The sequence below is a fragment of the Chiloscyllium plagiosum genome, chromosome 40, assembly GCF_004010195.1.
Source record: "Chiloscyllium plagiosum isolate BGI_BamShark_2017 chromosome 40, ASM401019v2, whole genome shotgun sequence".
Lineage (NCBI taxonomy): Eukaryota > Metazoa > Chordata > Chondrichthyes > Orectolobiformes > Hemiscylliidae > Chiloscyllium > Chiloscyllium plagiosum.
In genome coordinates, this window is record NC_057749.1 from 13,574,870 (window position 1) to 13,586,635 (window position 11,766).

The window sequence follows — 11,766 nt, forward strand, 5'->3', positions numbered from 1 at the left end:
AGGGCTGAGGAGTAGCAGATGGAGCTTAACTTAGATAAATGCAAGGTGCTGCATTTTGGAAAAGCAAATCAGAGCAGGACTTACCATTAAGTGTATAAGGTCCTGGGGAGTGTTGCTGAACAAAGAGACCATGGAGTGCAGGTTCATAGCTCCTTGAAAGTGGAGTCATAGTTAGATAGGATAGTGAAGGAGGTATTTGGTATGCTTTGCTTTATTGGTCAGAGTATTGAGTACAGGAGTTGGGAGGTCATGTTTCAGCTGTACAAGACATTGGTTAGGCCACTTTTGGAATATTGCATGCAATTCTGGTCTCGTTCTATTGGAAGGATGTTGTGAAACTTCAAAGGGTTCAGAAAAGATTTACAAGGATTTTGCCAGGATTGGAGGATTTGAGCAATAGGGAGAGGCTATTTAGGCTGGGGCTGTTTTCCCTGGAGCGTCAGAGGCTGAGGTGTGACCATATAAAGGCTTATAAAATCATGAGGAGCATGGATAAGATAAATACACATTTTCCCCGGGGTGAAGGAGTCCAGAACTAGAGGGGATAGGTTTAGGGTGAGAGTGGAACGATATAAAAGGGACGTAAGGGACAACATTTTCACACAGAGGGTGGTGCATGTGTGGAATGAGCTGCCAGTAGAAGTGGTGGAGGCTGATACAATTACAACATTGAAAAGGCATCTGGATAGGTATATGAATAGGTAGGATTTAGAGGAATATGGACCATGTGCTGGCAAATTAGGTTAGGTTAGGATATCTGGTCAGCATGGACAAGTTGGACTGAAGGGTCTGTTTCCCTGCTATACATCTCTATGACTCTATAAATATAAATATAGCAACAACATTTTACCTTGCCACAATTTGTGCCAGCAATCAAACAACAAACTTCTCCACCCAGCTGTTTGGCTGCAGTGATGGCATTGAGGGTAATGGGAGTCAGCTTCTCATTATTATGCTCTGCTAGTACAAGAGTGCTCTGAAATCGTTGCAGATAGCAGGTCTAGAAAAAAATAAAATAAGAATCTTACAAACGTGTCATTTTTGGGAAGAACATAGAACAGGAGGAGGCCATTTTAACCTATTGATGCTACTTACTATTCAATGAGATTGTGACAAAATGGTAACTTAACTCCACATAAACCACTATTGCCCCATATCCCTTCATAGCTTCTAACAATGTTCTATCAATTTTACATCTAAGCTGAATTGACCTAGTACCAACTGTCATTTGTAGAATAAGGTCCAAACTGCTACCATTCTGCAGATTTTCCAATTTCCCTTCTGAAATATCTGGTTCTAGCCTCAGACCCCCTAACAAATAAAATTTGTCTCTCCCTTAATCTAATGCTTTCTGTTCCCCTTAATATTTGGAAAATACTGCCCAAAATCAAACAAATTTGAAAAATAATTAAAATCATGTTATTATGATACTTTCAGGAAGCTCAAATTTAAGACTGGGGAACTTTGAACTACCACTGCATTACTTAATATCAGCAGAATAAATACAAATAATTCAGATAATACACTTTAATACTGAACAATATTCCCATGTGATAATTACCTCAAAACTGCTCACAGCAGTGACAGATCTGTAACCAGCATTATATAGCTCACAGTACTCTCAAACACAATACAAATTTGGAGAGAGGAAATCTAGAGTTGGAGCTGTTTGGCTCAATGAAACTTCACATATCGAACATAGTCTTCTACTCTTTCTCAACAGTGTCATGGACGATCTTACATCCACTTGAGGAAACAAACTCTACTTCAGTTCAGTATCCCACCCCAGAATATGAAAAAGTCAAGGTCAGAACTTGAGCAAACACCAGCGCTTTTTGTCAACATCATGTTTCAGTGTTGTTGAGCCAGCAGCTGATGTCATTGTCAACACCATGTGTTGTAGATATACAAGGACATTCAAGTTCAATGATTAATGACTGCGGCATCATTACTGCAGGCTTGTGAAATAACTAGCAATTACTCAAACATTTTCTGAAAATTAACTGATTATTCCTTCCCAATTCAAACAATTGCTTATCAATTATATTGAAATCCTTCCATAATGCTATCTACTATAGTGTGGAGTTCAGTACAATGCATTTCTTAGACCCTCAAAATGTCATTTAAATAGAATTTGACCTGTGTGGTATTAAATCACATCAGAACAGCTTTGAGCTTTAGTAACTGAGATCTTCTGAGGCACCAAGTTTGTAGGGTTGCCAATCGAGCAGGCTGATCGGTCTTGAATAATGTCCAGCTTTGTGTGGGAAGTATTCAATCATACACCTGACCTGTGTCTTGTAGATGGTGGACAGGTTTTGGGGAGTCAAGAGGCAAATTACTTGCTGCAGAATTCCTAGTCTCTGACCTCCTCCTGCTCCCAAGTGTTTATATAGATGGTATTCTCAGTCTCTGGACTAAGTTTGTGATGGCTCACATGCTTACAGATACTGTGGACATTTATTACTCAGAACAATCACAATTTGTTTTTGCTAAATGTGAATAATCTGAATAGTCACTCCAGATTAGCTGCCATATGCCATCCCCTTTCCTCAATGATCGTGATACAATTCCCAATTCCCTTCCTTCTACAAATGCAGTGACAAGCACCCCCACTTGCAATACTAACACTGTACACCCACTTTAAAAGGAAAAATTAAAACATAACTATATAATCATCTGATGATGTAACACTTGTTGAATTCATTTGATTTGGAGTGCAAAGATTTGATGCTGTAATACAGAAAGCCATTCAGGAGAAAGTGAGGACAGCAGATGCTGGAGATCAGAGTCGGTGGTGTGGTGCTGGAAAAGCACAGCAGTTCAGGCAGCATCCAAAGAATGGGAGAAACGACATTTTGGGCATAAGTTTTCATCAGGAATGAGACTTGTGGGCCAGAGGGGGTGTGAGATAAATGGGAGGGGGGGTGTGCTGGGGCTGGGGCTGGGGAAGGTAGCTGAGAATGCAATAAGGTGGGGGAGAAAGTGGTAGTTCAGAGAGGAGGGTGGACCAGATAGATGGGACGTATGATGGACATGTCAAGAGGGCGGTGCCGAGTTGAAGGCTAGGGACTAGGATAAGGTCGGGGGAGGGGAAATGAGGAAAATGGTGAAATCCACATTAATCCCATGTGTTTGCAGGTCCCAAGGCAGAAGATACGGCATTCTTCCTCCAGGCATTTGACGATGGAGGCAGCCCAGGAACTGAATGTCCTTTGTGGAGTGGGAGGGGTAGTTAACGTGTTCAGCTCCAGTGCAGTGGGGTTGGTGGGTGCGGGTTTCACCGAGATGTTCTCTGAAACGATCCACAAGAAGGCATCCTGTCTTCCTGATGTAGAGGATACCACATTGGGTGCAACAGATACAGTAGATGACATTTGTGGAAGTACAGGTAAATTTGTGTCGGATTTGGAAGGATCATTTTGGGCCTTGGACGGTGGTGAGGGTGGAGGTGTGGGCATAGGTTTTGCACTTCTTGCGGTGGCAGGGGAAGGCGCCAGGAGTGGAGTGTGGACTGGTGGAGGATGTGGATCTGACAAGGGAGGCACGGAGGTAATGGTCTCTCCGAAATGCTGATAGGGATGGGGAGGAAATATATCCCTATTGGTGGGGTCAGCTATGCACCCCATCGTGCCTGTGAACAATTCTCTCAACAGTAATCCAATTAGTCCCACTTTCCTGCTCTTTCCCCATTGTCTTGCAAGTTTGCTATTCCATATCTACGCCTAATTCCCTTTTGAAATTATTGTTGAGTCTCCTTCAGACATAGCATTCAAGACCATAGGAATTTTCTACATAAAAACAAGTCCATTCTTCTTCCCTACGGTTCTTTTGCCAACTATTTTGAAGTCAGCTTCCCTTAGTTACAGGCCCATCTCCCAAGTGTCAGCAAAAAGTGTTTATGTGTTTAGTATATCAAAACCCTTCATAATTTTGATCGTTTCCAATTAATCTCCTTTCCACATGGTAAACCCAAATAAAAGTCTAGTTTGTAGCTTGTCAACCAATAGCTGAGATAGCTTATGAGATACTCCACCACTCAAAACATGTCCTGATGCTTGAACTGCGGCTAGCCCTAGGAAACATACCATAAATACCATCACCAGACAGTGACCGATATCTACAGAATGGCTCTCCAGCATGAATCATTGTCTTGAAGAGTGGCCAACAAATAGAGGCTGTTTGCTTTGAGCATCACTCTTGCAGTTCATCATGTGTCTGAGCTACTGAAAACTTTTATGTTATTTACTTTTCTTTGGTAATAAAGTTTAATCAGCAGCAACAAGTGAGAACAAAGAGGTTCAGAAAATTGAGAGAGATTAGAGTAAATATGAAAAGCTGACTTGAATAGAAAGACTGCACCTAGTAATTATGGCATCTAGAACAATGTGACATAAGATTAAATATAAAACATTTAGAACGCAACAATGTTAAGGGTGTGGTATACAGTGTCAGAGTAAGTGACAAAAGCTAACAAAATCCTCATTTCAAAAGAGTTTAGCTAGGGGGCTGAAAGGAAAGAGAATAAAGGGATAAGACAATTTAGTGGGCCCATGAGATGAGGGCCACTGCTTGCTTTAAGAACTTATATCAACATGAACTATTTGAGGTCGGGAGATGGGCCAAGTCTGCTTCCATGTTATTTTTTTCTTTGGCTCAGGGCACTGAAGTCCCAAAGAAATAAGGAAATTATAAAACGTACAAAAACATCAATTACAATCATCTGTAAACATGCTATTTGGTAATTGATCAAGAATAGAACTGAGCACTAACCCATGTTTATTTTTAAACTTGGCAGAAAAACAAAATTAAGGACAAACTACTTCAGAGGCCTCAACTGTCAACCACAGAACATGGGACTGGAGTCACATACAGGCCAGAGCAAGCAGAATAGATAGATTTTCAGTTTTGATCATAGAATCCCTACATTGTGGAAGCAGACCCTCTTGACAAAGCAGTCCACACTGACCCTCTGAACAGCATCCCACCCCATTACTCTATCCCTGCATTTCCCAAAGCTAATCCATTAATGGACATTAGTGTTTTTAGTTGCGTCCTTTGGCAACCCATCAAGTTTACAAGATTGTGTTTATTGATAGCCTCCCACAAATGATCAGATTCCCACAATCACAATCAGAACTTGCCAGTTCCAGATCTAACACTCATCCCCTGCTGTGGAAGTCGAGTACTCCAGCCACTGCCACAGTATTCATGATACACAGACAAAAACATCAATTAGGTCCATATTTGCAATGGCACTTATAAAAGTGAAAGGTCATAACCTCAGCACATTTGCACATGTAATCCCAGCTCTAATTAGGTCAACAGGTTTGTAATTTGCTTTTCTTTCAACTGGTCTGACCTTGGGGGATATTGGGAAGATGCCTCTCCATTTATTACTGGGGCAAGGTTATATTTTCCATTTGTTCTCAGCCTGAGTATGGGGTTGATAAGGAAAGGGAAGAAAAGAATGATCTAATGCAAAGTAATTATCAATGAAGGATCATAATCTTAAAACTTCACACACAAATCACCCCTTACTATTTCTTCCACCCATTCCCTATTCACCAATTCTGCACTCCTTGCTTAAAAGGACATAGTCTAGAAAAGGCTGGTCTTGTGGCACTGTGACCCTCTGAGCCAGAGGGTCCAGGTTCATGTCCCCCTCCAGGGCATCAGCCAAGGGTTGAACAACGAGACCGTGGAGTACAGGTTCATAGCTCCTTGAAAGTGGAGTCACAGGTAGATAGGATAGTGAAGAAGGCGTTTAGTATGCTTTCTTTTATTGGTCAGAGTATTGAGTAGAGTTGGGAGAACATGTTGCGGCCGTACAGGACGTTGGTTGGGCCGCTGTTGGAATGTTGCATGCAATTCTGGTCTCCTTCCTATCAGAAAGATGTTGTGAAACTTGAAAGGGTTCAGAAAAGATTTACAAGGATGCTGCCAGAGTTGGAGGATTTGAGCTATAGGGAGAGGCTGAACAGGCTGGGGCTGTTTTCCCTGGAGCGTCAGAGGCTGAGGGATGACCGTATAGAGGTTTACAAAATTATGAGGGGCATGGATAGGATAATTAGGCAAAGTCTTTTCCCTAGGGTCAAGAGTCCAGAACTAGAGGGCATAGAGTCATAGAGATGTACAGCACGGAAACAGACTCTTCGGTTCAACCCGTCCATGCCGACCAGATATCCCAACCCAATCTAGTCCCACCTGCCAGCACCCGGCCCATATCTCCACCCAGTTTAGGGTGAGAGGGGAAAGATATAAAAGAGACATAAGGGGCATCTTTTTCATGCAGAGGGTGGTACGTGTATGGATTGAGCTGCCAAAGGAAGTGGTGGAGGCTGGTACAGTTGCAACATTTAAGAGGCATTTGGATGGGTATATGAATAGGAAAGGTTTGGAGGGATATGGGCCGGGTGCTGGCAGGTGGGACTAGATTGGGTTGGGATATCTGGTTGGCATAGACGGGTTGGACCAAAGGGTCTGTTTCCATGCTGTACATCTCCATGACTCTATCTATAACACAGGGAGAAAGTGAGGACTGCAGATGTTGGAGATCAGAGTCAAGATTGTGGTGAAGAAGCATCGATGGTCAGGTAGTATCCGAGGAGGAGCAGAATCAACTTTTTGGGCATAGGCCCTTCTTCAGCAATGAGGCCTGTGGATCAGGGGCATGTCAGACAAACAGGAAGTGGGGTAGGGTTGAGGTGGTTGGGGGCGGGGGGGGAGGAGAGGTAACTGAGAATGCAATAGATAGATAAGGGGGGGGAGAAGATCATAGGTCAGAGAGGAAGGTGGAGCAAATAGATGGGAAAGGATTTGGACAGGTCAAAAGGGCGGTACCGAGTTGGACACATGGGACTGAGATAACGTGGGGGCAGGGGAAATGAAGAAACTGGTGAAATCGACATTAATCCTGTGTGGTTGCATGGCCCCAAGGCAGAATATGAGGCGTTCTTCCTCCAGACGTTAGGTGCTAAGGGTTTGGCAATGGGGGAGGCCCAGGATCTGTGTGTCCTTGGTGGAGTGAGAGGGAGAGTTAAAGTGTTCAGCCACAGGGCGGTGGGTTTGGTTGGTTGGCGCGGGGGTCCCAGAGATGTTATCTGAAACAATCCGCAAATTGGCGTCCTGTCTCCCCGATGTAGAGGAGACCACATTGGGTGCAACAGATACAGTAATTGATATTGGTGCAGGTACAGGTAAATCTCTGTCGGATGTGGAAGGATCCATCTTCCGTAGCTACACCGGTACTATCGCCCACCTGTTCCTCTGCTTCACCAATGACTGTATCGGCGCTACCTCATACTCCACAAGGAAGTTGAACAGTTCATCAACTTCACTAACACCTTTCACCCCAACCTCAAACACAACCAACCCCCACCGCCCTGTGGCTAAACACTTCAACTCCCCCTCCCAATCCACCATGGACATGCAGGTCCTGGGCCTCCTCCATCACCAAACCCTTACCACCCGACGTCTAGAGGAAGAACGCCTCATATTCTGCCTTGTGACCCTGCAACCACATGGGATCAATGTGGATTTCACCAGTTTCCTCATTTCCCCTCCCCCACATTATCCCAGTCCTAAACCTCCAACTCGGCACCGCCCTCTTGGCCTGTCCATCACCTTTCCCATCTATCCGCTCTACCTTCCTCTCTGACCTATCACCTTCTCCCCCACTTCATCTACCTATCGCGTTCACAGCTACCTTCCCCCACCGGCGGCACGGTGGCACAGTGGTATGGGCGGCACGGTGGCACAGTGGTATGGGCGGCACGGTGGCACAGTGGTATGGGCAGCACAGTGGCACAGTGGTATGGGCAGCACGGTGGCACAGTGGTATGGGCGGCACGGTGGCACAGTGGTTAGCACTGCTGCCTCACAGCGCCAGAGACCCGGGTTCAGTTCCCGCCTCAGGCGACTGACTGTGTGGAGTTTAATCTAATCTAATCTAATCTAATCTAACCCCCAGACCAAGCTCCACCCCCCCCTCCCATTTATCTCTTCATTCCTGATGAAGGGCTTATGCCCAAAACGTCGATTCTACTGCTCCTCGGATGCTGCCTAATATGCTGTGCTTTTCCAGCACCACACACTCGCATCTATAACACAGCCAAATAGTTGATTATCAGCTTGAAAATACTTCCAACACACAGCAATGACAAGTAATTAAGATTGTAAGCTATGCTCAATGGGGAGTGGTACCCCAAAGCTACAGCCACTGGCAACAATCTGGTGACCTCCAGTGAAAATTAGCTCCAGTAACAGACATTAGCATATGCTTTATAGTGTCATGCGTCACTGGATGTGGGAAAGTCTCCAAGTCTAAATTAGTCATGAAAAGTACTGGGAGTTATGCATTTCCTTCATCATGGCATATGATTCAACTGGGAGAATCCTGGATCACATGCCAACTCTGGCTCCACTTCATCAGAGAGCAACATAGCTGACAGATCTTGTGGCTTCTCTATAAATTAATGAAACAAAGCCCAGTACAGAGTCACACAGGACATGCAAGTGATATCCAGGGCTCTCATAGGGGGACACTTGCATATTGGCACCAGTAAAAAAAATAATACTGCGTCTCACAATGTGATTGCTCTGCACAGTATTCATTTGGAGGGTTAAATTCCACAATTGTTCCTACATTTGACATGAACAATACTCCATTCCCAAAGTGAATTGGGAACAGAAATGCCCGAAGTGAAGAAATATTCACAAATCCTCTGCTGTAATATTCTGAATCAATCATACATCTTGATGAAAAACATTAAGAATACAAAAGCAAAACAGATGCACATATTTAGCTTAAATTACAGCATCACATTCAAGGTAACACAAAAAAGACTTGATATAGAAGCAGTATATCCCTTCCAAATAGACTCCAAGACCAATTAAAGTGTTTCATAGACTTAACAGCATATCACATGAAGCTAAATTGTGATGCCTGATCTTAAAAAAACTCAGCAACCCCAATTTGTCCTCTGATCACAGTGAACTCACTGAACTATCTTCAGCATGACAAGTGAGACTTAAAACACAGTAAACACAAATTCATGTCCTGAAAAATATTCACAAACTCCCAATAGAAAATGTGAATATTTTCTTGTCAAACTAACACTTACATGGCTAAAAGAACAAGTCCTCAGGATTTGTAATGTCCAGTGTTCAATCCTTACCACGTACTCTACACTGATACTTCACTAAGAAAGCACTTGTCTCTGCTCCTAGGCCTGGCCAAACTGGCCATAAACAGGTCCAGGCAGCGTGCCATGGAGGGAGCCATTAGGGCTGATTGCCTGCCCCTCTTCCATGCTAATATTTGAGCTTGGGTGTCCCTGAAGCAGCAGCACGGCTTGAGCTGTTATGGGAGAGGTGAGCACTGCAGGGAGTGGAGTGTTTTATTTCCCCCTACAACTCTATTCTGATTCAATCCCAGCCCCGCCCTTCACTTTTTGATCACACAGCATTACCCTTTGTCGAGAAGGGCACTGCTTGTCACTTGCCACTCTGGTGTTTTCTTTCTTCCTGGTGGTGGAATATAAATAAATATTTACACACTTGTTCTTCACTGTGTCTGACACCTGCACACACATGATATGAGTGCTGGGGAAAATAAGTACTTCTGCTGTTAGGCAGTAGTGTGCGGGGAAATTAAAAAGAAAAAGAAAAAAATAAATAAACTGGAGTGTCAGAGCGTCTGTGCACTCAAAAAATAAAGCATCTATTAGTCAGGTGGATTGCTGTTCAATGGCCAAGAAAAAATTATAGTCAGTTGCTTGCTGCTGATGGATTTGTGCTGTATATAAGCAAGATTTGGAGATGCCAGTGTTGGACTGGGGTTTACAAAGTTAAAAATCACACATCACCAGGTTGTAGTCCAATAGCTAGTGCTTCCAATTAAACCTGTTGGACTATAACCTGGTGTTGTGTGATTTTTAACTGTGTATAAACAAAGTCTGTACACAATGGTGACTGAGACTCAAAAACCATCAATATTGGCTCTGCACCACTCTGCGGACAAGTCTGGAGGTGGGCGTAAATAAAATCTAGGCGAAAGTGAGGACTGCAGCAGATGCTAGAGATTAGAGTGTGGTGCTGGAAAAGCGCAGCAGGTCAGGCAGCATCCGAGGAGCAGGAGAGTCGATGTTTCGGGCATTAGCCCTTCATTAGGAAACGTTGTGAAAAAAAAAAAGACGTCTCACGGGGCAAGCCAGAGAGAGGTAGGGGGTTTATGTCCGGGCCAATGTTTAGGTCAAAACGACAGGTAGAGCCAACAGAACAGAGCACTTTAGCAGTATCACCGTGCTGCCTGCGCGCAATTTGGTTAGCCCATGGTACACCGCATGTTAACAGTGACCGCGCTCTATTGGCTGCAGAGCCTCCAAGTGTTGTGAAAAGGGCGCTATGTCAATGCAAGTCTCTCTTTGTACAGGGGTGCACTTTGGGAGCTTTATCTTTTCAGGGTGGGGTTTTTTTTTGTGCGTGACTTTTGACCCGCCGCCTGTCCCTCCTCACCCCCCCCCCAACTCTCAGGATCTGCCCGAGGGAGGCGGTGACGTTCTCGCTTTCTCCCGGACTCCGACCCCGAGGCTCCGAGTGAGGCCTGCTGCCGTGACCCCCCCCCCCTCAGCGGGGATCGGGCTAGGCCTCGGCCAACCCTTCCCGCTCCCCGGAGTCGGCTTGTCGGGGCTCGCTCGCTCGCTCACTCACCGCCGCCGGTATCCGCCGCCCGGCCTCAGAAAAGAGTCGGAACATCTTCCAGAATCTTCCACCACCCGGAGATCTCGCGAGAGTTCGCCACCGCCGACCCCCCCCCCCGAGATCTCGCGAGAACGCGTCCCCACTCCCCCTGGTGGTCAGGCTTGGCCATTGCCACTGTAGATGAGGTGGTAACGTCCCTACCTCTGGGTCAGGAGAGCGGGGGAATTCAGTCCCACCCGCCCAACGTAATAAGAATCTCTGAACAGGTTGGTTAGGAAAATATGTGTAATGCGTCCATCAGGCTTCTTGTGGGAGAGTGGTAGTATCCCTACCTCTAAGCCAGGAGACCAAAGGTTTAGTCTGACCCACTACAGAAGCGTGTAATAAGCATCTCTGACCATGTTGGTTAGGAACATGTCTATAATGCATCAATGAGGGTTCTTGTGGAGCAGTGGTGGTGTCCCTATCTCAGAGGAGACCACTTGCCTCTGAGGTGTGCAATAAACATCTCTGAATGGCTTGGTTAGAAATATTCCAACTATTGCTGCATGACACTCAATGGCATCACTATCCTTGAATCCCCCACTCAGGTTGAAATGGTCCACAACTGGGTAAAGACAGGAGACTGACACCAGGTAACAGAGTTGGTGCAATTGCGACGGGTCAAATGGCCTCCTTCTGCACTGTAGCAATTCAGTGATTCTTTCAAAGTCCTGATGGTTGCCATTAACCAGAAACTTGACTGGACCTGTTGGGCTATATGGACTATATAAATACTGTGGCCACATAAGCAGGTCAGAGGATTGGAAGCCTGCAGCAAGTCAGCCGGAATGAATCAGCTCCACCAACACTCAAGAAGCTTGACACCATCCAGCACAAAGTAACCTCTCTGATTGGCACCACCAACATTCAGTAGCAGCAGAGTGTACCATCTACAAAGTGCACTATAGAATTTCTCCAAGGCTCCTGAGCACCTTCCAAACCCACAACCACTACCATCCAAAAGAGATGAAAATGTGTTGCTGGAAAAGCGCAGCAGGTCAGGCAGCATCTAGGGAACAG

At 45.1% G+C, this 11,766-nt stretch overlaps 1 protein-coding gene across 2 annotated transcripts in view; it reads right to left on the bottom strand.

Annotated features, from left to right (window-relative positions):
* Nucleotides 1–10,821, bottom strand: part of etfa (electron transfer flavoprotein subunit alpha) — a 70,364-nt gene extending 59,543 nt beyond the window's left edge. For both annotated transcript variants that reach the window (XM_043680379.1, XM_043680380.1), the window contains exons 1-2: nt 10,714–10,821; nt 851–1,000 (exon numbers count right to left, since the gene is read on the bottom strand). In XM_043680379.1, the coding sequence (XP_043536314.1) occupies nt 851–1,000; nt 10,714–10,758 (195 nt within the window). In that variant the 5' untranslated portion in view covers nt 10,759–10,821. The remainder of the gene's footprint in view (nt 1–850; nt 1,001–10,713) is intronic.
* Nucleotides 10,822–11,766: the final 945 nt, after the last annotated feature.